Source organism: Lynx rufus, unplaced genomic scaffold (genome assembly GCF_022079265.1).
Source record: "Lynx rufus isolate CCGP_SWC_20201006 ecotype Redwood Valley unplaced genomic scaffold, mLynRuf1.p SCAF_27, whole genome shotgun sequence".
In the NCBI taxonomy this organism is placed as follows: domain Eukaryota; kingdom Metazoa; phylum Chordata; class Mammalia; order Carnivora; family Felidae; genus Lynx; species Lynx rufus.
The window spans coordinates 8875895-8902371 of NW_025814842.1; the positions used below are offsets into that span (position 1 = coordinate 8875895).

Sequence of the window (26477 nt, forward strand, 5' to 3'; positions counted from 1 at the left end):
CCAGGGATTGCTACTTAACTGTTCTGGGCGGGGGTGAGGGGAAAAGGGGATGTCGTTTTCACCCAAACGGGACCTCATTCCCTGCCTGAGAGACCCTGAGGGTACACGGCCAGGCACTTTGTTGTAACCCCCTTTGGGCTGCAGCAGCCGCCCCACCCCAGGACCCTTTTGGAGGAGAGGGTGGTGGGTGACACTACGGGGCCGCGTGTATGCGGTTAAAGCCTGGGCTTCTACTTGTGGCAGCCCCTTAAGTGCACACCTCTTTCCCCTTCACTCTTCATTAGGGCACAGCAGACCCTGGGGTCCACAGTCCCTGACCACAAGGTTCTTGAAACCCAAGGAGATTCGACAGGTGTGCAGACTTGTGTGAGGCCCTAAGGAAGCAGCCAGAGAACAGACGCTGCTGGGGGGCGGGGGGCGGCGCAGCCTCAGCACCCCCTATGCCAGGAAGGGAAGGGGAGACAAGTCAGGCTCTGGAGCCCGTGGGGGATGGAGCCGTGGGACCCAGGGGTGTGGTGGCGACAACAGTGGTGGGGAGGAGGGAATCCCCCCGGGATTTGGGGGTGGGAGACAGAAGGGATACACAAAGGCTATGCTGGTGGCCCCAGTCCTTGGCCACCCACAAGAGCCACTGGAGTCCCCAGGCCCACTCCCTCCACCGACCCCCATCACAAGACCCCAGAGGCCAGGCAGTCACAGCAGGTTTATTGTCAGCGACAGAGCACCGCGAAGCTCTCCTGGGGGCCCAGGCAGTGGCCGCAGGGGAGCAGGTGGGGGTGGCCAGGAGCGAAGGGGATGCTGAGGTCGAGGCCTAGCCTCCTAGGATCCGTGTCCCCTCCCACCTCTCTGGGCCCAAGGAGCATCAGTCCAACAGGCAGGGGCCATCCTAGGGGTGGTTTCTGGCTAGATCTGTCCTGGGCAGGAGGGGTCCCCAGAGTCTGGGCCAGTAGCAGCGAGGGCTGCAGGGCCCGCGGGGAGCAGCCAGGCTTCACGGAGAAGCAGGAGCTCCCCAAGTCCCCTAGAGACTTGAGGTGGGTGACAGTGGACCCCCTGCTGCCTGGTCCCTTCGGACTCACCCAGCCCAGGAGAGCCCTGAGCCTTGCTCCCCAGGGAGGGGGACTGAAGTGAAGAGCCAGAAGCACATGGGGGCGGGGGGCGGGGTCTCCAAGCACCGGTCAGGGGGCTCGGCAGGGAGTGTGGGGCAGGCCTCACGTCTGCAGCTCCAGGAGGCAGCTGGGCTCGGAAGGCGGTGAGCTGGCTGGGCTGGATCTGTGGGCCTCCTGGAGGTCCCGCAGCACCTGCAGCAGCTGGGCCAGTGGGTCCTCAGGGGCTGGAGGCAGATGCGGGATGGGGGCAAGGTGGGGCCAAAGGCCAGAGAGCCCCTGGGAGTGGGACCCCGCCCATAGTAGCCCTGAAGGGAGCTCGGGCCCCTGCAAGAGTCCACACGGGGGGGGGGGGGGGGTGACCTACCTCCACCAGGGCCTGTGAGCACAGAGCCCGCCTCTATGCCCGCGCTCGGCTCCCGGTGCTTCTCCCTGCGGGGGAGGACAGAGTGAGGGCTCCTGGTGCCCTGGCCAGGAAGGCTGGGTGACCCCCCTGAGCTGGACGAGGTCCTGGGACTGGGGGGCTGACCCTTTCAGTCTGTGGGGAAGAAACAGAGGCCCAGGTCTTGGTCCCCTGGTCCCCTGGCACTTTTCCTCTTCCAGCCTCCTCTGGTCCTCCCCACTTCCAAAACGGGGCAGCGGGGGGGGGAGGGGGAGGAGCGGGGGGCGGTGGTCATCAGAAGGCACCACTCCTATTTCAGAGGGCCCTGGGGAAAGGGGCCAACTGGGGCCTGAAAGTCCCCACTATTAACTGGCTGTGGAACCAGCTTCTTTCTTCTGGAAATAGGAAACTGACAATTCAAGCACGGTTCCTAACCGGGGTCCACCAGACCTGGGCCACCCTGGGCCCTCTTGGGTACAGTCCTGTGAGTTTGCACAGAGGGAGAGTGGGCGGCCAAGTGGACCCCAGGCTTGAAGTTCCTTAGTTAGGAATTTGACTGGCTTGGCCCTTTGGATGGTCTCCCTGATCTGTTTTGGAAGAGAGGTGTCCCTGTGCTAAGATCTAACGGGGTCCTCTTCCTCAGATGCCTTCTAGGTCCTGTGGGGTCGGTCCAGGCCCTCACCTGCTCTGTTCATTTACTTATTCGACATTTACCACGAGAGAATACATCTGCGTTGTTTCTGGCCACCAAGTGTCCAGTAATTGGTACCAGCAGCCATGGGAAGTGGGTACAGCAGGGCTGAGGACAGGCCACCGTGTCAGTGGATCAGAGGTGCGGGTGAGGCAGGAGGTCTGGTGGTGTGGGTGGCAAGGAGGTGGGCGCAATGAGAAGGGTGGCCGAGGCGTTCTGGAGGTGGGAGAGGCTCTCCAGGCAGGGTGCTGTGATTGGGACTATGAGCCCTGGTCCCGTGTTGGGACCACCCGAACACAAGGCTGCTTGGGTTCAAACCTTTGCCACTTCCTGGCTTAAATGGGGGTAACCGTGGGTCCCAGGAACAGAGCAGACAAGGTGGTGGCTTCATCCTGGAGGTGGAGGATGAAGTCCCTGAACAAGGGGGCCAGAGTAGGGGTGGAGAGGGAGCTGGTGACAGGGCCGCACCGGCAGAAAGGAGGTGACTGCAGGGTGGCCTGGAGGCTACTGGTGACTGTGGCTCACAAGGGGGCCAGTGGTTCTAATCTGACCGCATGAGCTTTGAAGGGTTTTGAGGAAGAGAGTTAACCGCTGGAAACAAGGACAAGTCGTGAAGGAGCAAGGACCATAGCCCCCCTCCCCCAGGGCCCGGAGACAGGAGTGTGGGAGAGAAAACCGCCCCCATTCCGCAGACTCGGGGAGGCAGTACTCTCAGGAAACACCGGGTTGCTTAAAAATATCACCATGCTGGCCTTGTCCTCCAGAGCCTCTGAGTCAGTGGGGTAGGGCGCAGGCATCCCGTTGGTTCCTGAGCTGGGGAGCTGGGGCCAGGGCTGGGAACCAGGGCACCACGGAGGTGGCTGAGGAACTCGGAGAGGTGGCCGAGGGCAACCCCTGAGCCCCAAGTGCACAACAGGAAGGCTGGACAGGCTGGGAGGCTGGGGCTTCCAGAGCCCATGGACCTTTGCCCTAAGTGCCTCATGCCGCAGAGACCTATGTGTCCCTCCCCAGGTGTGGCCACCAAAGGCAGGCCCGTGCCGGGCCTGATGCGAAGGGAGAGACCAGCCACACAGAGCAGCCCTGAGCCCGAGTCCCAACTCTGGGCCTCGCCTGGCACATTCCCTGGGGCTGCACGGGCCCCCTCACCGCAGCGCGGGCTCCACGCCCAGCAGGTGCCGGTAGATGAGCTGGGCCTCCAGGTCGTGATCGAGAGGGTCATTCCACTCCTGCAGGGTCACCCGTGACCGGGTCTTGTCACAGCCCAGATCTGGGGGCACAGAGAGGGCAGGGTGTGGGCAGGCCCTGTGAGAGCTTACGTCCAACTTCCTGGGAGTGCAGGTGGGGACACTGAGGCCGGGAGAGGGACAGGAATACGCTCAGGGGCCCCAGGAGGGCAGCAGCTCATCCCTCGGATTTGCTCCCGAGCCCTGGGACACACGAAGGCAGAGCGTGGGAGCTGCACAACCTTCTGGAAGGAAGAAGGGAGTGCCCTGGAACCGTAAGATCACGAGGAGGGAAGCTGAGGGGTTTGTGCCTTGGAATGAGCTGGCCCTGCCACTTGCTGGCTTTACGACCTTGGCAGAGGTACCGGCCCTTGGTAAGCCTCAGTTTCCGCCTCCATAAAATGGGCTACCAGACCCTGCCACCTAGTGCCCTGGGGAGCCCCCCTCACCAATGACGAGGGTTGTCACCAAGAAGATCAAAGCCAACGGCTCCAGGTCAGGCCAACCGACCAGCGACACCCTTGTAAAGACCCACCACTGCTCAGTCACACACGCGGGCCCGGGCTAGAGTGGGTGGGTCAGCTTCCGAGGGCCTCCCGTGCCAGGCTCCAGGGGCCCGGCCTGGAGGCGGGGGGGGCTCCAAGGGCTGAGGCTCTTCTGTGACTGGGGAGCAAGAATTTTGTGAAGCAGCCGGAGGTAAGGGAAGATCGTCACAGTTCCAGAACTGAGCTGTGCGACAGGGTAGCCACTAGCCACGCCTGGGGGGCTCAGTCAGTTGAGCATCCGACTTCGGCTCAAGTCACGATCTCGCGGTTTATGGGTTCGAGCCCCACATTGGGCTCTCTGCTGTCAGCGCAGCGCCTGCCTCAGATCCTCTGCCCCCCTCTCTCTCTGCCCCTCCCCTGCTCCCGCTCTCTCTCGATTAAACGTTAAAAAAATAGCAATACTAAAATAAAATTATATACGAGAAAACAAACTTAAAACTCAGTTCCCGGGCCACACTAGCCACATTTCAAGCCTAGACACACGCTCACGACCAGCACGTGCTCAGTACCGGGCAGCACAGACACATACCATTTCCGTCATCACCGAAAGTTCTAGCAGAGGCTCCTCCCAGCCAGCCCTCTAGTGCCCAGGGACCCCCGCCCACAGCTCCGGTACCCGACTGCGAACTCCGCGGCCCTCTCTTGCCCTCATCAGCAAGGAATTCCTAAAGCGCGTTCCTTGGAACCCTGGTTCTGCAAGAACCTCAGTCACTGGGCAAGACAAGGCTTCCTGTCAAGTGAGTTAGGGAGCCCTGGGTCACAGGGTGTTAGAAACGGGATCCCAACTGGGTTTCAGGCCACCACAGGGCCTTCCGTGTCCCCTCACGCGGCACACACACCACAAGGCATTTCCCAAACCAGCCAGTCACGAACCCTCCTTGCCTGGAGCACCCGCAGGGGCCGGCCGGCCTCTGGCGAGTTCCCGCAGGCGCACAGGCGGCCCCCCAAGCCAGGCCAGCAAGCCAGGGCTCGAAGGCCCCGCGTGGATGGGTGCAGGGTAGGGGCCCGCGCTTCCTCTCCCACCTGACTTGTCCTTCTGGTGGCAACAGCTCCACTTGTCCCCGCGGAAGACGCCAGGGTGGTAGGAGCCAAGCAGGCCAGGGTTGCCGATGCTCACCTTCCGCAGCGCAGACAGCCACTGGTTCAGCTCGTTCACGCACTACAGGCGACACGGGGGGCGGCGGTCAGAGGTCACCCCCTCCGGGAAGCCCTCCCTCCCTGGCACTCCCAGGCACGTGGACCAACGCGCAAAGCGTGGGCTGGACCGCGGCCACCACCGGCCCCCTCCGCTGTCCCTGGGGCAGCATACCCCCTGCCGATGATACGTGGTGGCCCTGCTGTCACTGTTTCCCCCTGTGGCTTGGGACAGTCACTTCCCACAACAAGCCAAACCCCTCCCACTTCAGCCTTCCTTCCTGGTCCCTGCGTCCCCCCTAGATGGTCCCTCCTTCACAGTGGCCCTGCTCAAATGCCACGCGTCGGGGGTCCTCCCCCCACCGAAGCCTACTTCATCCTATTTCCCTCCCTAAGTCTCGTTTGTGCTCTCGAAGGCACTGCCACCACTTGACATTTTAAATATTTATTTAACATCCATCTGCTCCCCTGGGACACGAGCTCCACCAGGGCAAGGCTGTGTTCCGCCTGCCGCTGAACCTCCACCGCTGAGAACAGCTGGGGACCTTGCAGGTGCTCACCAGATATTTTTTAGATGAGTGAATGAGTTAATATGTGAAAAGACGAGAAGGCGGTTTGAGGTCATGCACTCGGGGCCACACACTTCCGTAAACATGTGATTATTACGTGTTGATACACACACACAAACACACAGGCACCAACACACATACTCAGAAATCCAGTTTTCCGCAAACAGGTACAACACGAAGCTCCAAATCATGGGGACGTACACGTCCAGATGCTGGGCCTCGCACAGACCTACATGTGGGTAACCGGACAGGCCCAGGGAAAGGCAGGCACGGCGCCCCGAGTCTAAGACACAGACACACGAGACGCACACACACACACACGCCGGATCTCACACCCTGCTGGACCCGATGTGGCCAACAAAGGGGTAGGGGACTCCCTGGGGCCTCCGTGTAGCCGCCCCCCAGGTGGCCATTCCCACAGCGCCCCTCCCCTCCAGGGCCCTCCACGGCCCCCACCCTGCACTGCAGGTAGACCGTCTGGGGCTTGCCCGCATCGTCCTCGTAGATGAGCTGCATGACGTTTGAGCTGCCGAAGCTCTTCTCCTCCACCTTCTCGGCCGCCCGGATGTTGGCCGGCTTGATGAGGGTACTTTTCTGGAGTGGGTGGAGTGGGCAGACTCAGGGTCCCAGCCGGGGCCCCGCCATTTCCTAGTTCTGGGCCTTAGTCTCCCTTTCTGCAGCAGCGGGGGTTGGCGTAGAGGACCCAGCTCTGTGAGTGACCTCGGCCAGGTGCAGTGCAGACAGATGGTGACCGATGCCTGGCCTCTCGAGGGTTCCCGGCGGCCCCGGGAGGTCTGAGCATGGGAAACATTGTCTGGAATCCCAGCATTCCCCAGGGCTGGAAGGTAGCACCTGCCGGGATCAGACCCTGTGCCTTTTCCCTTATGAATAATTTCCCAACTTGCCTTTACCTTGCCCAGCTCTAAGAGTCACAACCCACCTCCTGGCCCCTTCTCACTCCTGTCGTCATCCAATATGGTAAGACACAAACGGGATGATGGGGAGTTCTGTGCCTAACAGATCCACATCCCCGAGGGGCCCCCAAGCTGCTGAAACTCCACCTGTGCCAGCGGCCCCCAGCCCCTCGTCTCTCCCATCAGAGCTTGCCGGGGCCCTTAGCACACAAATAACCAGTCCCCGCGGCCCTCTGGAGAACACCCACACCCCCCAGCCTGGCATCCAAGCCCACCAACCCCTGCTGGCCTCAGTGACGAGCGGGGAGTGGGGAAACCTGGAGGGGAGCCTTGGGGACACACATCTGAGCCATCTTGGGGCAGAGCCTCCCAAAGGGCAGAGGATGGAGGGACACCTGGGTGGCTCAGTCGGTTAAGCATGTGACTCTTGATTTCGGCTCAGGTTATGATCCAGGGTTGTGGGATCGAGCCCTGCACAGGCTCCATGCTCACCGTGGAGCCTGCTTAAGATTCTTTCTCCCTCTGCCCCTCTTACATGTGCTGTCTCTAAAATTAAAAAAAAATTTTTTTTTTCAATTTTAAAAAATCAGGGGCGCCTGGGTGGCTCAATTCAGCATCTGACCAGCTCAGGTCATGATCTCACGGTTCGTGAGTTCGAGCCCCGCATCAGGCTCTGTGCTGACAGTTCAGAGCCTGGAGCCTGCCTCGGATTCTGTGTCTCTCTTGCTGCCCCTCCCCTGCTCATGCTCTCTCTCTCTCTCTCTCTCTCTCTCTCTCAGAAATAAATACACATTAAAAAAAATTTTTTTTAATCAAAAAAAGAAAAGGGCAGAGGATGTGCTGCCCATTCTGGGGTACACCTGCTGGCGGGGAGACAGGAGGGGGGCAGACAGGGGTGGTGCTGCACAGGGGGATAGGCGGTATGTCCACAACAGGGCAGAGCTCAATGCTGAGCCCAGAGGGGGATGAGGGAAGGTCCTGCTGGGCTCTGCTGAGGCTGCAGAAAATCCTGAGGGGACTCAGTGGCCAGGCAGCTGCTTAGAGTGGAATGCGCTGGAAAGCGAGAGGCCCAGGCTGAGGAGTCACCCAGGGAGCTCAGTTCCCCCATCGACTGCTCAGGGCTGGATTGGGCATCCCTGGAAGACTGTCCCCAGAGCCTGACTGACTGGGGGCCGGGTCGGCCCAGCTCGGGGTCAGCAGGTCTGCCCAAGAAGCATGCCCTCCGCCACTCCTGGGAGAAAAGCACAGAGGGACCAGCCCAGGGCCTTCAGTCATTCCACTGGCCAAGATCCCGCCCCGTGCAGGGCCCAGGTGCTGCACCTCAGAGCGACCATCTCCTCTACCTTCAACAGCTTGGCACATAGGGACCATCATCCTCAACTTGAAGGCCAAGGCAACAAGGCTCAGAGGGACTGAGACCCTTCCTAGAGCTGGAAACCAGGACTCCTCCCAGACCCTCTCTAATTCCTTGATTTCCCGGAAGCACCCCTCAGCCCCCCACCCAATTCATGCACCAGGAAGCCAGGACTGACACTGCAGCACTGTCCCCCCACCCCCGGCCCTTGGGGAAGAGAAGCTTCCCTCCCGTGAGTCTTAAGAGATTCTGTGGCTGCCACCCAAACAAGGTCCTGCCCGGCTTTATTCTCTGATCCCAGTGGACCCTGGGTGGGCTCCAAGGGAGGGACAGGTGCCTCCAGGGTGCTCCCGCTTGCCCACCTCCTTCCTCACCCACCTTGGAGTTGGGCGTTTTGGCGAAGCTGAGGGCCTCGGTGGTGAGGGAAAAGTGGAGTTTCTTGAAGGAGGACATGAGGGGACCCTTGCCCTTGGTCCTGTGGATGAAGAGCGGCCCCTCCTTCACCGGCGGCGCCTGCAAGCTCAGCGCCCGCTGCAGGCCCAGCTCTGGCGGGCAAGGGAGGGAGGGCAAAATGTGAGCCGAGACCAAGCTGAAGCAGGGACTCGGGCAGAGCAAACATCAACAGCAGGCAGGGGGCAGGGCCTCGAGGGGCACAGGCGGCAGCGGGCAAGGCCATGGGGCAGGGAGCGGGGCAAACATGACCAAGAGGCCGCGGACGCAACCAGAGAGGCGCAGAGGTAGGTGGGGACCGGAGACACAGGGCGGGGCGACGACACCTGGAGGGCTGTGGGCGGGGCCGGAGGAGGATCCGGTGTGGGCGGGGCCACCAGCCGGGGGGCGGAGCAAACGCGTGTCTGGGGCGGTTGCGCGGGGCGCGGGGCGCCTCTCTCCGGGGTAGCTCACCCTCCTTCTCCTCGATGTCCACCAGCTTGGTGATGAAGTCCTTCAGCTGGGCCACGCCCTGGCGCACGGTGGGCTGCAGCGGCTCCATCCAAGCCTCCTTGGCTCTGGAAGCTGGCGTGTCCATGTTGCCCACGTTCTGAACCGCCTGAGGGGGGACAGCCGCCGAGGGCCAGGCTCTGCTGGGTCAAGGGCCCACCCCTGCAACCTCCCCCGCCCCACCACCAAATCTGTGCTACCCCCACTGTAGAAGCAGAGGTGGAGGCAGCACACGCAGTGCTCACAGGCCCATTCCATCCCCATTGGGACTCGGCGCCGAGCACCCCATGGAGTCTGAAGCCTTTCGGGACCCGACAGTCGAGGCTACTTGAGCCCAACCGGCTGGCCTTTCACAGCAAGTTTAATATCAGCCTGTTCCACTGGGTGTGACGACCCCAGCCTGGGAGTCAGTAGAGCTGGGGCTACAAGGCCCCCTATTCACACGCAGGCTACACGGCCTTGGGGAACCTCTTGCCCCTCGGAGACCCGTTTCCTCATCCACACGAGATCGGTGCCCGTGAAAACGCTTTGCAAACTATAAAGTGCGGTGCTACAGGTGTTCCTGGAGCCAGTGGGGGGCACACCGCTGTCCAGGCAAGGGCCCCCCGGGCACCCGGTCGGGCATCTCGCCAGTGTCCACGGGCCCGCACCTTGGCCAGCAGGAGCAGGGTGCGGCTGGTGCGGGCGTCCGCGTGCCGCTCCCGCAGGTGGAAGAGCTTGGGCGCCATGATGGCGGGAGAGACGAAGCGCAGGCACAGGAAGCTGGTGACGGCGATGAATGGCACGTTCTAGGGGGTGCGGGAGAGCAGGGGCTGGACTCCGCGAGGCCGGGGCTCGGAACAGCCCGCTGGGTTTTGGTGCTGTCCCCGCCTCTCCCTCTCCCCACGACCCCGCCAGGCGCTTCGAAGCCCCACCCCCCCCAACCCCGCGCCTCCGGGCGCCACAGCTGCCCCCTTCCCCACCGCTTTCTTCCCTCCGCCCGGCCCCACCGGCAGAGGGCGCACCTCGTGCTGGGCGCTGGGGAAGCGCTCGCGCACGCGCCGGAAAAGCTGGCGGAAGGTGGCGCGGACCACGGCGGGGCATGCGCGAACGGAGCGACTGAGCGCGCTCAGCAGCGCCGCCAGGTGGGCGCGCAGCGTCTGCGCGCTCTGCTCCAGCACCTCGGCCTCTGTCTGCGGGCGGTGCAGCCCCGAGCACCTGCGTTGGCCCGCAGGGGACCCGCAAGAGAAGGTCGAGGTCAGCGCCCGTGCACACGGCTGCACAGGGGCTCCTGGAGACAGGCGCAGTAAGGCATCAGCGGAGACAGGGGCACACAGGCAACGCACAGGTGGGCAGAGCGATGGAAAGGTAGACCCAGGCCCAGGCAGAAAGGGCGAAAAACATACATTTGCATAAAGGGCCTGACACCCCCGCCCCCAGGGATCGCCCTCGGCCTCACCCTACGTCCTTGACTTCCACTTTGCTGGGGTCCAGCTCCACGTACTTCTTCTCCTCAAACACCTTGTCAATGATGGGGCCCAGGACGCCGTGCAGATACCGCATCCCAGCCACCTGGGGGCGGCGGTGAGTGGCGTTGGTCCCGTCTCCCACCTCCAGCTGCCTGCCATCTCCCTGCAGCTGACCTCCCAGCCACCCCCTACACCATCTGCCTGCTGTGTCTACTCAGGAGAGAGCGGGGCACACAATGGGGACGGCGCGACACACTGCTGCCACAGGATGACTGCATGGACGGATGAAGGCAATTCTTAGCCTTAAAGGGCCCTGGACACAGGAGACTGGAATCTAAGCTCCCACTCTGCTTCTTGGCCCTTCTGCAACTCCTCATCTATGAAACAAAGAGCACATATCACTCAACCTCACCTTCAGAAAAGACTCCATGGACTTCGAGGCCAGAGAGTTGCTCCGGAACAGGGTGTTAGCCTCACCTACAAGCAGAGGTTCTAGTGGGTAGGGGGGTTGAGAGAGGGACCAGGCTTTGGGGAGGACAGAGGACCTTGGGAGCCCCCAGCCCACTGCCCCAACTCTGCCTTTTGCTCTTTCCTTTGCCCCCTAATCAGATCAGGCAGCTTCCTACAGGAAGACTTCCCAGATTTCTCCCCTCTCAGCATCTCTGGAGTCCTTGGCTCCTGGCTCCCCTCTCCACCACACCCTCAGACAGGCCACTCCCTCCCAGGCCTCACTGGTACGACCCAGCTCCAGCTGGAAGAGCAGGTCCAGAAAGTCTTTGGCCAGTCCCTGCCCCAGGAACAGTTTGAGCAGGTTGGTGGCCACATCCTGGCGGCATTCGGTGCTGGTTGTCTCCTCGATAAGTGCTATCAGCTGCCCTGGGCCCTGCAGGAGGCAGCAAGGAGAGGCAGGGTCAGAAGACGCACAGGGGAACCCAAACCCTTCACTCTGAGGGCCTGGGACCACCACGGGGAAGGGGGAGGGGTGCTTTCCCACAGAATGGCGAGGGGCCCTGGGCATTGGTTAATTCCTCACCATCCTGACAACTGAGAGTTTTGCTCTTCAGAGCAGGTTTAGAAGGACAGGGAGAACAGGCCTGCTGTCCCTGGACCCTCCCACCTTCCCCCGGGGCCCCCTCACCTGGGTGCCCAGCTTCACCTCACGGCACAGCAGCTGCACCAGGGGCTGGTAGCAGCCGGAGGGCAGTACCGTCTCGTCCCGCAGCCGCACCTCCAGCTGCAAGGAGCCCAGGTTGCCCCTGGAACGGGCAGCCTGTGACCTCTCCACCAGGGACCCAGGCCACCTGGGCCGTGCCCCCTCCCGCACTGCCTCCATACTCCCCCTTGGGGCCTGCCCTCCACCTTGGTTCCCTGCACTGCACCCCTCCCACTTTTTCCCCAAGGTGCTCTCTGCTTGGAAAGCCCTTCCCGCCTCCAAACTCAGGGGAACACCACCCATTTTCACCGCCTGGCTCCCTGTCACTTCTAGACGCCTTGAACTCTGCGCTTGACCCATATGGACGTGCGGGGCTCCCAGCTTTGAATCTGTAAACTCTCAGAGATCCGCTCCTCCACCTACACAATCCCCAACTGTCATAACAACCTGCCAGGGGAAACTGAGGCTCGAGGGGATTAAGCAACTCGCCATAATGGATCTAACTACCAAGCTCCTCTGCTCAGACCCCTTCTGGGGAGGGTGCTGACCAAGGCTTAACCTCTCTAAGGCCCCCACATCCAGAAGCACAGGACAGTTCACTAAGTGATGCACTAGCACATGGCCTCACACACAGTAGAAGCCACCAAAACGGCTCGTCCTATGGAAATGCCTGCTGCGGGACTCAGCCCCTGCCCTGCCCCTGCCCCGCTGATGGTGGGGATGGGGGGTCTGGGGTCCTCTGCAGAGAGACAGAGTGAACCATCCAAGGTGGGGGACACTGCTGATCCCCCACTTCCGGGCTGAGTGGTGAGCGAGGAGGCCAGAGGGCTTCCTTGAGGGGGTTGCCAGATTTACCAAAATAAAAATACAAGAAACCCAGTTAAATCTGAATATCTTTGGTAGAAGTCGGTCCCCAACATCGCACGGACATACTTACACTAAAAATTATTCATTGTTTGTCTGAAACTCAGCTTTAAGGGGACAGCTTGTATTTTATCTGGCAACCTTACTCCTGGAGAATTTGGGGGGAGAGTCAGAGCTCTGGGGACTCAAACTATGGTCTGAGGTCTGCAGAGAAACCCTCAAAGGGAAAGAGCTGAAGGCCTGTTCCAGAATCTGCCAGAAGGTGGAAAGCAGGAGACTGCCTTGGAGGACAGGGCTGAGTCCAAGGCTGCGAGAAGCCAGAGGCGGCAGGATGGGCCGGGATAACGGAGCCTGGGCCATCGGGCAAGCGCAGAAAGAAACCTGGAGCTGCGTCAGCCCCTCCCCCCACCACACGCAGCCCCGCCTACTGGAGCCACTGCCCGCGCCCCCCTGCCCTGGGGACCCCCAGCCCACCAGCCCCACCACCGAGCCCCAGGCACTCACTCTCCCCGCCGATTCTTGGACTGGTCGGGCTGCAGCCGGAACCAGCCCTCCTCCTTCTGGGCCGCGCACAGTTTCTGGACATTGAACACCACCTGGGGACAAGGCAGAGGCAGGGGGACCGCGCTGGGGCTGGGGCCCGCAGCGCTCTTCCTTGCCAAGGAATCTTCCTTTGGGGGAGTCCCTTCCGGGGGTCCCTGAGCACCAGTGGCCGGCCCTGGGGAGTGCCCCTTTGAAGCAGCAGCAGGGCGGGGTGGGGGAGGAGGGGAGGAGGGGAGGAGGGAGTGGTGCTGGAATGGAGGCGGGGCAGGTGCAGCCAGAAGGGGGGCAGGGTGCTCACTTTGCCCAAGAAGTCATTCCTGCTGACGAGGTCCCAGTCCCAGGCTTCCACACACAGCGCCTCCGCGGCCCCCTCCTCCAACTCAAACTCAAACATTTCGTTCCAGCGTGGGTAGCGTGATTTCTTCACGATCTGCCCAAAACGGGGTGAGAAGGGGTGGGGTGACCCCAAGGGGCCCCCCCAAGGCCCGGCCACCCCAAACACCCCACGTGGGATCCCTGCAGGGGCCTTGCAGCAGGAGAGGTATAAACTTCCTGTTCAAATCTTCCCCAAACCGGGAGAAATTGGGGCTCAGAGTGGGTGAGGCACTTGTCCAAGGCCACACAGCAAAAAGGTGGCAGATGGCACCAAGAAGCCAAGACTCCACCCCCTTCTCCTCCCAGGGTTGCGCCCACCACCCCAGCTATTTGCTGGAGGTGAGGAAAGCCATGTGGGGAGCTGCCGGACTGTGCAGATGAACCCCGCACTGGCTGTCTCGGCCCAGCCTGCGGGCGTTGGTGCCAGAAGGGCTGGGATCTGTTAACACCCTCACACAGGTCACCCCGCTTTTCCAAGCCTCTTCTGTGGGACCGTAGTCCCAGCCTGACCTCCCGGGTGATGAGGGCCCAGGCCAGACCCTGAGCCTGCCTGCCCCCTCCCCAGCCCCCTCACCGAGGTCTCCTGTGTCCGGCCGCTGTATCGCACTCGGACAAAGGGGTCAGAGGCACCGTTCCGGTCCTTCGGGGCCAGGTCCCTGGGGAAAGTGGAGCATCTGCTTGTCTCGTGACCGTTGCGGGGGTCATCCGGGCCCACCGGGTAACCATGCACAGCACCCCTCCCTTTTCTGGACCCTGATTCCCACAGCGTTCACCCCATGGGCCTCCGGGGGCACCCACACCAGACCAGGGATCCTCTGACTCGGCAGGACTAGCTGCTGCTCTGGGGACTGGGGGAGGCGAGTGCATCCGTGGAACAGCCCGGGCTGTGCCGCCCCACCCCCAATCTGTTCCCAGGGCAGGACTGAGCTGGGGCCACCTCTCTGAGCCTCGGTTTCCTTGTCACTGGAATGGAGAAGATCGCCCCAACAATTGAGATCATGGGCTTCTAGAAGGCCTGCCCCACAGGGCCAGGGGGGGTTCATGAGCAGCCCCGATAGGCCATCCTGCCCTGTCTCCACAGCTGGCCCTTTGCAAGGCCCAAGGGCGGTCAGGCGCCCCCAGCTCAGGACCCTTTGCGCCAAAACAACAAAGCCCATCCTTCTTCCATCTACTATAAATATTAGCTTCTGCTCTTTTTGGTATTTTCAGCTCAAAGCCTCTCATGCCTGGTTTTTTTTCTTCCTCAGAACCGTCTAATAGGAATCCCAGAGCTTGGCCTTGAGGACCTGCCCAGAAAGATGAGAAACGTTCTTTCTGCCTCTGCAGCAAAGGCAGCTTCGTAGGCCTCTCAGGACCCCAGCAGGGTCTCAGCTGGGGGCGGCGGGGGCCAAGGCCCCTCACACTTTACAGAGAGGTCTGGACAGACCACTCCTCCCACCCAGGCACCTGCTGAGCGGAGGCCAGGCTGGAGCCTCGGCCACCCACAAGTTTTCCATGTGTTTGTGGCTGTTCCACGTTCCAGCCCCAGGACAGAAAATAAAGCCCAGGGGAGCCACAGTCCTCATTTGCAGGAGAGAGATCTTCCTCCCAGGGAAGCCACCCACCCACATGGGGTTCCACTCCCCACCCTGCCGCCCCAGAGGCGAGCAAGGACCCTGTGGAGGTGGGCTGGAGCCAGAAAGGAAGGCGCTTCTCATGGAACGTGTGTGACTCACACTCAGGCCCAGACGGGAGGGGAGCCTGCAGCTAAAAATAGCCGGGGGTGGGGAGGGAGGGGGAACCCTGTCACAGGTGACTCAGGCCCACCTTCCCACCCAAGCCTCCTTCCTGGAGAGAACCCCGCCCCTCCCATCTGGAGTTTTCCAGCAACTCCTTCCACCCCCCAGCCCACTGAGGACCCCACTACACATCCACGCTGTATCAGGTCAAGTTCATACTGGAGTTAAAGGCAGCGGAAGCCCAGTCTTAGCACTGGGCCTGCACGTTCAGAGTTTGGGGTCCCCTCTGTGATGCCCGAAGCTCCACCATTAGAACCTCACCCCTTTCTCCAAGAGACATAGCCTTCCGTGTGCGGTCACCCAGGAAACCTCTTCGGGTCCGAGGCCCTCCTCGTGGGAGGAGGTGCAGGGCCAGGACATGGAGGGGGGGACGGCACACCGGGAGTCCTAGCCGGTGTCCCTAGCTGTGTGGGGCCCCCCGCCCCGCTCCCCGGCGCCTCCCGTCTCACCTGGCCTCCAGCACAGAGCAGCGCAGCAGCCGGCGGGCCCGCGGCCCCGGCACCACCTCCAGGCGCAGGTGGATCTCGCCCTGCACCTCCTCATCGGGATCGACCTCCGTCAGGTGCGCCCATCCGCTGAAACCTGTAGGGCTGGTGGCTCAGCCGGGGGCCTGGCCCTCTCCCTCAGCCCCGCCAGGCGCCACCCGGCCCCCTCTGCAGGCCCCTCGGGGTCCCCTCAAGCTCCGTGAGGCGGGGGCTGTTGTCCCTACTGACAGATGAGGAAACTGAGGCTCAGCAGCTGAGCAACAGCACTTGGAAGAGGCTTGATGAGCATCCAAATCCGGTGACCCCTGTGTCCTTACTGTTGTGTCACAAGGCATGTGACGGCTCTGACCCTGACTCACGACGGGACTGCCTTCTCTGTCCTCAGTTTCTCCAACTTAAAACAGTGGCTCTTGTCTAGGGCTGCTGGAGGAGGAACTAAGGCCAGACGGGGAAGCAGCAAGGGAACAGCATCACTTGGGCCACTGGACCCTGAGGGGCTGCTGGGGGCAGCGGGCAGGAAAGGCCTCTGGCCTGGCAGGGGCCAAGAGGCTCCATGAGTCAGCAAAGTCCCCCCCACGCCCGCATGCCTGCCCGGCCTCACAGACAGGAGCAGGTGCGTGCCGGGAAGGCCCCGGGAGAGTCCCGGGGACTCAGACAAGCGGAACCTGTACTGTCTGAGAGCTCCTGGCCTGAACCCTCCCTGGCAGATAGGGACCCAGCCCAGAGGAGGCCCCGGGTCACACAGTGAGGCTGGGAAAGAGCTGACCCTGGAAACAATGTCAGCATCCCGGCAGTCACCAAAGGGGCCCAGCCCAGCCACAGGCTGACCCCTCACAGGCTTAGGACACGGTGGCACTGGGGCCCAAGCTGGGGGGACTCCAGGGGTACAGAAAGAGCCAGCCCGATCGGGAGGAGGGGGCCTCTACACCTCAGCAATGGAGCACAGAGAGGCCCTTCTTCTGCCTGCCGAGGCTTCAGATCCCACTGCTAGCAGCCCCCCTCGGCCCTAGGGGGGTGCAGTCCCAGCCAGGGGGCAGAATGGGGCCCAGGGCACAGAGGCCAGGGTGCCGGAGCTGGCCAGAGGCCCTTCTAGGGAGGGCAGACATGGCTCTCCGTGAGCATGGGCCCTGAAGCAGCCTAGAAGAAGCGTCTCTGAAATGGGGGAAGGCCAGGGACAAGCAGAGCAGTGGGGCAAGAGAGGAGGGAGGCCAGAGTGGGCCACAGGCTCCCTCCCGGGGGTCTTACCCTTAGGGTGAGCGGCCAGGGTGTCCCTGGTAAGGCAGACCTTCCCAATAACGTCGTCCCGGCTGGAGGATGAAGAGGGAACCAGAGCTGGGCAGGGCTCTGCAGGGGGCTCGGGACCCCCCCTCCTGCCCAGTTCAGGGGCCCTGTGGGAAGCAGGGAGGCTGACGCTCGTCACTTACAGGAGCCTACTGCAGCAGGACCCATGACCCTCCCGTAGGCCCTGCATTCTGGACCCTCTCGTGGGTATGTATGTGCCCTGTTTCTGCGCACGGATGGACACGTGTGCCCACGCATCTGCCGAGCTCATGCTCTGTGGGTTCTCTAGCTCGCAGCCCCCACGCGCGGCCCAGCACACCCGCGCCTGTGTCCCCGCACACGCACACGTACGATGTGGTGTGAGCCCAGTGAACCCTCCGCCCCCACAGACACCCACACGCTCAAACCCCGATCCCTTCCAGACCCTTCTGGGCTCCCCCTCCCGCCAGGCTGTAAAGAGGATGCAAAGCGACCAGCAGTCCCAGCAGTGAAATGCGCAGGTGGTGGGGTCTGGGCCCCAGCCAAAGAGTGGGGGCCCACCCACCTGAGGGCATCCTCATCCATGACGTAGAAGGCCACCGCGTGGAAGGCGGGCGGCAGGTGCACCTGGTACTCCTCACCCCAGAACGGGCACAGGGTCTTCCACACGGTGGCTGTCCTACAGGAGAGGACCCTCAGCACCTGTCTGGGCCCCCCGCAGGACCCAGGCCACGGCAAGACGGGGCCGTGTGACCTAAGTCCACCTTTCCTCACATCTCCTTCCACTCCCGGGAACAAGTGCTCTGCCAGTGGATGGTTTTCCTCGTCCTAGACCCTACTGCCCACCATTAATCATTCCTTCCTGACCTTCCTTGCTGCTCTGGGCAGGGCACAGGGCCGCATCCATCAGGCCATTTTCCATCTGGGGAAACTGAGACCACAGGTGGCCGTAGCTGGCCTCAGGTCCCGTGACGGGGCAGTGGCAGAGCCGGGACCAGAAGCCCGGCCTCCCAGCCTCACCCTGGCTCCTGATGCTGAACAGACTTACTAAGGGTGGGAACAGGGGGATGGCCAAGTTGACCCTGGAGCTAGACAATCCTCCTGGGGGGGCCTAGGAGCCACGGTCCAGAGCCTGACCCAGAGAGGTCTTGCGTGGGCAGAGCCTCACCCAGCTCTGGCCAAACCCCCAGGGCAGCGCCCCTCAGCTCTCGGGACTCAGCAGGGCATGTGGGGGTGGGGGTGGGGCAGAGCTGAAACCCCCAAGGACCCGGATGAAGGCTCAGGGCGTCACCTTCACCCCAACCACTTCTCAGGTAACTTGAACTCTGGAGCCTCGGTTTCCCTGTCTGTCACAGAGACAACCAGAGCCATCCTGCCTGCCCCCTCTTGGTATCGTGGTTTGGAGGGAATGAGGCAAAAGACTTGAGGTCCTGTTTGCAGTGGGGGGAAGAACCGCGAGTCTGTCAGCCTTGGCTGGCGGTCAGCCGTGGGCGCTCAGGTGGGCGGAACAGGGGGGCGGCTCTGGCCACGAAGTCCGGGACACGGAGGGCACGAGACCGCGAAGGCCCTGCCCAGAATCGTGGAGCCCTTTTGTCCACACCCAGGGGACGTGGCCCTTCTGGGTACAGGCTGGGGCCCCCAGGCTGGAGCAGCCTTTCTGGGGTACAACCACTGTGGGAGTCTCTCAGGAAGCGGGAGCAAGGGCCGGGGAGGGGGAAGGAGCTCTGGCTTTGGGCTCCGCCAGATTTGGGTTCCAGTCCGAATCTGCCACCTCCTAGGTAGGTGACCCTGGGCAGGTTACTTAGTCTCTCTGAGCCTCCGGGCTCCTCATCTGCAAACGCGATTTAATAATATCACAGCCAGCTCGTTGTAAGCTTTCAAACGGGCTGCAAAAGGTGTAGCACAGGGCCCGGCAGACTGTACTCCGTAAATGACAGCTGCTGGTCCTAATCATCATCCTCTGTCCCTTTTGAGGGCTGTAAAGATTGTAAACGGGGCGCCTGGGTGGCTCGGTCCGTTAAGCGGCCGACTTCGGCTTAGGTTATGACCTCACGGTTCGTGCGTTCAAGCCCCACGTCGCGCCCTGTGCTGACAGCTCGGAGCCCGGAGCCTGCTTCGGAGTCTGTGTCTCCCTCTCTTTCTGCCCCTCCTCCGCTCACTGTCTGTCTCTCAAAAATAAATAAACGTTAGGGGCGCCTGGGTGGCTCAGTCGGTTGAGCTTCCGACTTGGGCTCAGGTCAAGATCTCACGGTCTGTGAGTTCGAGCCCTGCATCGGGCTCTGTGCTGACAGCTCAGAGCCTGGAGCCTGTGCAGATTCTGTGTCTCCCTCTCTCTCTGACCCTCCCCCACTCATGCTCTGTCTCTTTCTGTCTCAAAAATAAACATTAAAAATAAATTAAAAAAAAAAAACAAAGGGACACATGTGCCCCTATGTTTATAAAAAAATAATAAATCAATAAATAAATAAATAAATAAATAAGCGTTAAAAAAAAAAAAAAGGGCAGAGTTGGTGAGAAGCCCTTGGATATAATCCCTGGATGGGCGTCAAGGTCAGTCATTAGCATGAGGAGTTCCTGGTCGGGTCGGGTCTTTCTCCCCTCCAAGCGGGTGTGTCAGGGCATTGGGGGTGGGGGCGGGGGACAGGGGTTAGATGCTCCGAGACCTCCCCCTTCTACCCCCCACCCCCACCCCCACCCCCGTACCTGATGACGGGTTCATTGTCCACCTTCACGATGCAGTAGGGGTCGCTGCTGCCGGTGCTGCAAGACAGAAGGCCAGGGAGGGGCGGACTGGCGTCCAGCTGCAGGCAGGGTGAGGGTAGGGGTTCCCAGCCCTCCCCTCGGTGACCCCAGGAGAAAGACAATCAAGTCTGAGGTACCAGGGCCCGGGCTGGTGCCTGAAGGCCTCTCAGGCCAAAACGTGTGCCCCGCCATCAGTGTGGGAGGCACCGAGGCTCCCCTGCCCAGATGCAGGGGAAGGGGAGAAATGGCTCACTGCCCCCCCCCCCCCCCGCTCATGAATGGATGCCTCTTCCTGCCACCCTTTCCTCCCGCCCCGCCCTGTAACGGTGCCCAAGGAACAGCCCCGGGCAAGCTGGAGAAACCCCTATCCTCAACACCCAAGTCAGCCGGTTTTCTCCTCTGAGCCCTTGAACCCTTACCCCTTGCTACTGCTGCTCCCCAGCCTGGACAGCGAGGCCCACCTCCCAGCCTCAGCCTCCCCCAACCCCCCCCCCCGACCTACCCCCCCAAGAGCCCTGCCCCGTCCCAGAGGCAGGAAGTAAGGTCTCCCCTTGGGTCCCACTGCCTACAAACTCTCCATCTTCTCTCCATCCCGGGACTGCTCGTGAGTACTGTCCTCAGCTGCCATCCCCACCTGACTACCTGAGCGCAGGGGCCACTTCTGCATCCCCCCAGGGGCGAGGACAGGGGTCCCAGGAATGTTTCCTGGATACACGAATGAATGAACAAATGTAAGTCTGCCCCCGAGCTCTCGGCCACCCGGGAAAGAAGGAAGGGGCAGACCAACCTGGGACTGCTCAGGCGCCCTGGTCTCCGTTGGTGGGGGATTCCTGGGGTGGTCTAGGCCTAGGGCTGGTCCCAGGCAAGTAAGGGGGTGAGGACTGTCTCCAGAAGTGCCTTTCAGGACCAGTGTCCATTAAAAGGAAGTGTATTTGCTTGTTGGAGGTTGGGGAAGTTCCAAGTCTTGCTTCCCTTCTCAGAAGGGGCCCTTCCTGCAGAGGAAGCCACGAGATGCAAACATCTCCAAAGGTCCTCCTGATGCTGACCGGAAATGTCTGCCAAGACTCAGTTCCCCACATGGCACGGTGGGGCCACGACGGTGGCTCACGGCTGCCTCGGGCCCTGACCTTCGAAGAGGGCCAGCCAGTGGGAGAGGTTCAGTAAATGTTGGCACCGCCCTAGACGCCTTGCTCTTCTTCCTGTAGCCCCTCCCCTTGTCCTTTAGGAGCCCCCTCCTCCAAAGAGCCCCTGGGGAACACCCCAGCTTGCATCCCACCACCCCAAAGCCAGGGGGCCGTAGGCCTCCAGCAATCAGGGCCCTGTGCGCCCCAGGAGCTGGGCTGGGCGGCAGGGCCCCGGCAGCTGCGTGCATGTTTGCACCGGAACTCCGAAGGAGGGAGACATCGGTGTGGGCCGAGGCCTCTGGGGGGTGGACCCCCTCTACCCCGCCTCTGCCCTCACCCCTGGCACCCCTGTAGCCCAGCTCTGCCCACAGCGCAGTTCTCACTCAGCGAATGAATCTCTGAATGAAGAGTGAGGTCTGTGGCTTGTGTTACAGGCAAGGTCGCTGGAGTGGGCAAAGGCCCGGAGGCTGGGACAGACCTGCGTGTGCAGGGGCAGGGTGAGCTGGGTGGCTGGGTCACAGGGGGGCAGAGGGGCCGGTGTCAAGAGCGGGCTGAAGCCAGAGGCCCGACCACGATCCCTGGCCAGCTGCTGGGACCTGTGGCCCTGCCCAGTGCCCTCTGCCCTGATGAGGCCCCTGGGCTGGTCCCCTGTCTGACTTCTCCTTCCCCAGCCTGGCTACTTGCAGGGTCTCTATATTTAGGCCTTTGGCAGTTTCCAGGCTGTGGAAGGGGAAGGATCAGGGCAAACCCTGAAATAGTTCCGGGCCCGTCCCCAGGGCCACTGGGCGTGGGAGCCAGTCACCAGTCATTATGAGACTTAGCTCCTGTCTGGCTGACCCAGGCACCCAAGGATGGGAGACGGTAGAGGGAAACAAAACAGGAACAGGTGGGCTCTAAAAGCTGTCGGTGATGGGGAGCACAGCTGTGCTCTGTGCCCTTAAGAGAACGAAAAGCCCATGAGTGGAGGTGGCAGGGAGGCAGGCCACGGCCGTGTGATGATGTCTCCCTCCTTAGAACAGTCTCAGTCAACATGGGCCACTATAAAGGTAGTGAGCTCCCCGTCCTCAGAGGTGTGCGAGTCCCGGCTGGAAGAGATGCTACTCAGGAGACAGGCCGATGAGGCACAGTGAGGCAGGCTCACCACCACCCCTGCCTCCAGCACTCAGTGCGGGGCCTCCGGTGATCTTCAAACCCCTGACATCCGGGAGCTAAATCATTTGCATGGCATTTGCAAGGCTCAGTCCCCACAGAGCCCCACAGCAGGCCTGAAACCTTGGTCCAGCCAGGATTCTTGGCTTGTCAGCAGCAGAAAGAGTGGGTTTGAATGCTGACTTCCCTACCCAAATGCTGTGTGGCCTTGGCAGGTGACTTGCACACCCTGAGCCTCAGTTTCCCCTTCTACAAATTGAGCATATCTACTTTATAGGACAAATAAAAGGATTAAATGGAAAGGTCCTCCACACCCCTTATTCCCCCCCCCTACTGTGGACCAGGCGACCCCAGAGCCCCAGGAATGCCAAGATGAATGTGTCCCGGTTCCTACCCTCACCCCCAGGCTGCCAAGAAGCAGCAGCTGCCACCAAGGGCTTCATCCTAACTGCCCCCAAACCGCTGGAGGACACAAAACAGCAAATGAACAGCCCTGCCGGAGGGCACCAGGGAAAGCCAGAGCAGACGTCTGAGAGGGGTCCTGAAGGATGACCAGGAGTTTTCTGGAGGACTCTGAAGGGGCGTGTTTGAAGGCAGAAGATCCTAAACGTGTGCAAAAGCAGGGCGGGGAAGAGCCCAACCAGGAGAGGCTGGCGGGGGGCGGGAGGCGGGGTCACAGCTAGATTTAAGAGCCAGGTGACAGGTCAGAGCCACTAAGGGGAGGGCGGAGGAAAGGAGGTGAGGGGAGGTGAGTAGGGAGGGGGGCAGGACAAGGAAAGAGATCCCGGAGGCAAACCAACAGGCCTCGGTGGCCACTCCCCCGGGGAAGGAGACCCAAGGCCCCTCGGCTGTGCAGAGGCAGGGCTGGCCAGAGAAGCCGGAACCTTGGCCCCCTGGTAGACGAAGTCCACGGCTTCACCACCCAGGGCTGGGGAAAGCCTATGGCCAGGCACTAGGGCCTGCGGGGATGGCGGGGGGGGGGGGGGGGGGGGGGAGGTGACAGACGGAGGGGATGCTCCTCCCGGCAGCCACCAGCCAGAGGAGGCCCAGCTGACCTAGTTACCAGTGCCAGCAAGGGGGGTGCTCAGAGGCTGGGCCCGGAGGCTAAGACCCTCCTCGGAGTTCATTTGCCTGCTCTCCCCAGAGACCGCAGGCTCAGCTCCCGCCCCACCTACAAGCTCAGAAACCCACCTGGAGATGGCCCTCGCAGCCCCCTCCCTCACCCATTGCCATAGCAACTGCTGAGTCTGGCCTCGCCTGGCCCAGGGGGCCTTGAACTAGAACTGCTCAAGGCGCTGAGAGAGCGGGGAAATTCACGGGGGCCAGGGGCCTATGGGAGAGATGCCCGCGCCCCAGCCTCCTGCACCCCTCCCCATTCGCATCCAGGTGCCTGCTGAGGAGCCGGGGTTGGGCAGAGGAGGGGTGTGGAGGGGGGCTCCCGACAGTAGACTTTGGACCCAGTGGACAGTAGACTTTGGACCCAGTGCCGCCTCTGGGCTCCCCTTCCCCCACACCCTGCTCCAGGCAGCCAGCGCACCTGGAGCTTTGTGCTTAAGAGATTTGATTTTATGTTTTTAAGATTTCATTTTTAAGTGAACTCTACACCCTACCTGGGGCTAGAACTCACAATCCCGAGATCAAGAGTCACATGCTCTGCTGACTGGGCCAGCCAGACACCCCTGTGCTTAAGGGATTCTGACCTCCAGTCTACAGAAGGGGAAACTGAGGCTTCAGAGATAAGATGCTGTCTAAGGCTGTATGCGAGGGAGGCAAGGATTGGATGGGGCAACTCAGCTCTGGAACCTACTGAGAAAGGGGCTGGGACAAGGAGCCCCTAAAACCTCCTCAAATCTGGCCAGGGACCAGGGAGAGCCCTAGATGTTGGTGTTGGTTAGGAGCTCTGGCCCCAAGATGGTGCCCAGCCGTTTGGAGCCAGCATTTCACGTCTCTGAGCCTCAGTTTCCTTATTTGTAAAATGGAACGATGAGAACGGCCTTGCTGGGCAGTTGTGAGGAGGTAAAGCCACCGCATGGCTCAGCCACCCCATCTTTGCACGGTACCGGCCTCCTGACCTGCAGGTTCACCCTCCACGCCAGCGCGCAGCTGGAAGCCCCGGGACAGCCCCCCGCCCTGGGGGCGTGTTTCAGGTGCACACTCCCGGGTACTAAAGGTTTCGGAATTACTGAGGAAGACCCCTAGTTTCCAGGGGGCACCCCCACCCCCCCAGCCACACCCCCCGCAGTTCACTGAGGCATCTCCTAGCGAGGTCTCCCCCACGCTCAGCCCCTGTCCTGTTAAAGCTCTACCCTTCCTTTCTTGAGCCGCCGTTCGCTGTCTCCCTGCTAACTAAGGCCCCTATAGACCCCCGTCCCCTCCCCAGTCCACAGCCCTTCCCTGTCACCCCCTGCCCGGTGCCTGCAACAAATCTTAACTGTCCCCATTTCCCTTCCAGTCCCCCACCGCGGCCACACTCGCCACACCCTCGCCGCTGCTCCACTTGTGGGCGGGCCGTGCGGACCCCAGCAAGGTCAGGCACAAGGGGCAGCGCCCCTCCCCAGAAAGTTGGGGCCCCCACCCGCGGCAGCGCTCACATGTCCTTGGCGGGCAGGTTCTTCCCCTCCACGATGCGGATGGACAGCGAGCTGCGCTTGGCCATCGCGGGTCCGCGACGCGGGATGCGGGTCCGGGAAAGCCGGACGCCGGGGTCGGCTGCAGCGGGCGGCCAGCGCGGGACTGGGCGCCGGGGGGCGGGGGGGCGAGCCGCGCCGGGCGCGGGAGGTAAGCGCGGGGGCGGGGGAATCGCTTCCACTTCATTCACCCCCGCCCCCTCCCCACGTGCGGGGGCCAGTGCTCCCCGGAGGGCCAATCGGCGACCGGGACTCCCCGGCGTGGGCGGGGCCTGCCCAGGCCGCCGCGCTCATTGGCTGCCTGGGGGGATGGGAGGGGCCTGAGCCGAGATCTGTTGCCCTGCTGGCTCGGGGGCGCCGTGGGGCTAGGGGGCGACGGTCGGCGCCGGGTGGCCCGTGCCACGGGTATGTGTGGGCGGCGGGCGTGGTCCCAATGCCAGTTCCCAGGTGCACGGGGGCAGTGGGCCCTAGTGTGTACTCAGAGGCGCGGGCAAGTGCGGGGACACGCGGGCAGGGGACGCGCGAGGAGGACAGCCCTGGCCACCGGAGCCTGAAGCGTGGGACGCGCTGCGTAGGTGTAAGATGAATGAATGAACAATCGGACGAACTTAGCAAACAATATGTGTGTTTATGTTAGAGCCACCTGGACACAGAAGGAGGCAGCCAGAGCCAGGGCAGTCCAGAGCTTTGGGGACAGTGTATTTGAGTCTGAAAGACCAGGATTCTTTTTGAGAACCTGTTTGTGAGGAGGGGGCTTTCTCAGTGATCACTTCACTTAACGCCTCCTCCCTCCCCCGAGGTGGGAACTTGGATGAGGAGCTCAGGTTTCTAGAATTGGCCCCTCGCGGTTTTCTCCCAGATCTAGAGGTCACAGTCCTGGGACTGGCACAGCCATAACTGGCCCTAGGCATCTGTCCCCCCTCCCCCCGCCCTTCCTGCTCCGAGGGCATCGTCTGAAACATCACTGCACACTTGGATCCTAGACCCAGCTTCACCACTCCCTTGCTGGGTCACTCTGGGTGGCTTTCTGAACTGCCATGAGCTGGTTTCATTTCATCACCAGCAACAAGGGCGCAGTGACACCTGTCAAGGATGCCCAGGAAACACTATGTGTGGGTGCCTAGCACAGGTTCTATTTTCTCTTACCTTCTGTTTTCTTTTCCTATTTTGTTATTTGTACAACACACGCACAATTTACCAAGTTCAAAAGCCGTTGGATATTTACAATGCTTCCTTTAAAAAAAAAAAGAAAAGAAAAAGAAAGAGGGTGCCTGGCTGGCTCAGTTGGTAGAGCATGTGACTCTTGGCCTGGAGGTTTTGAGTTCAAGCTCCACCTTGAGTGTAGAGATTGCTTTTTAAAAAAATGCTTTCAGGGGTGCTTAGGTGGCTCAGTCGGTTGAGCGTCTGCAGCTCAGGTCACAAGCTCACGGTTTGTGAGTTCGAGCCCCACATCGGGTTCTCTGCTGTCAGCGCAGAATCTGCTTCAGATCCTCTGTCTCCCTTATTCTCTGCCCTTCCCCCACTTGTTCTCTCTCTCTCTGTCTCTCTCTCTCTCTCTCTCTCTCTCTCCCCCTCTCTCTCAAACATAAAAAACAAACATAACAAAAATGCATTTGGGGAGCCTGGGTGGCTCAGTCAGTTAAGCACCCAACTTCAGCTCAGTTCATGATCTCACAGTTTGTGGGTTCAAGCCCCACATCCGGCTCTGTGCTGACAGCTGGGAGTCTGCAGCCTGCTTCGGATTATGTGTCTCCCTCTCTCGCTCCCTCTCTCTCTGCCCCTCCCCAACTCACACTCTGTCTCTCTCTCTCTCTCTCTCCAAAATAAACATTAAAAAAAAATTTTTAATGCTTTCAATGAAGAGTCAGTCTTTCTTCTCTCCCAGCCACAAATCCCCTCCTCCAACGAATCCACATCCCTAATTCTTTGTACTGCCTACTGGAGACAGTCTCTGTCACAATGGTACAGCAGACATATATGTTTTTCTTTATTTTTTAAAATTAGAGTTTACTATTGAGAGAGAGTGAGAGACAGCAAGAGCGCACGTGTGTGTGCAAGCTGGCGGGGGGCAGAGA

At 61.4% G+C, this 26477-nt stretch overlaps 1 protein-coding gene across 5 annotated transcripts; it reads right to left on the bottom strand.

Annotated features, from left to right (window-relative positions):
• Positions 1-686: 686 nt before the first annotated feature.
• RASA4B (RAS p21 protein activator 4B) lies at positions 687-24488 on the bottom strand. Of its 5 annotated transcripts, none has more exons than XM_047089415.1 (22): positions 24367-24415; positions 20290-20494; positions 19464-19520; positions 17326-17434; positions 16746-16807; positions 15465-15597; positions 13812-13893; positions 13161-13292; positions 12824-12915; positions 11441-11558; positions 11035-11185; positions 10715-10779; positions 10293-10405; positions 9859-10051; positions 9505-9642; positions 8819-8963; positions 8294-8460; positions 6104-6241; positions 4968-5103; positions 3323-3443; positions 1471-1535; positions 687-1330 (listed from the first exon to the last, which is right to left on the bottom strand). In XM_047089415.1, the coding sequence occupies exons 3-22, from the start codon at positions 19477-19479 to the stop codon at positions 1209-1211; spliced, it is 2298 nt and encodes a 765-aa protein (XP_046945371.1). In that variant the 5' UTR covers positions 19480-19520; positions 20290-20494; positions 24367-24415; the 3' UTR covers positions 687-1208. The 5 variants fall into 5 exon arrangements, with proteins under 5 accessions (XP_046945371.1, XP_046945373.1, XP_046945370.1 ...); XM_047089417.1 differs by having other exon boundaries at positions 17326-17439; XM_047089414.1 differs by lacking the exon at positions 20290-20494 and having other exon boundaries at positions 17326-17439; positions 24367-24488.
• Positions 24489-26477: the final 1989 nt, after the last annotated feature.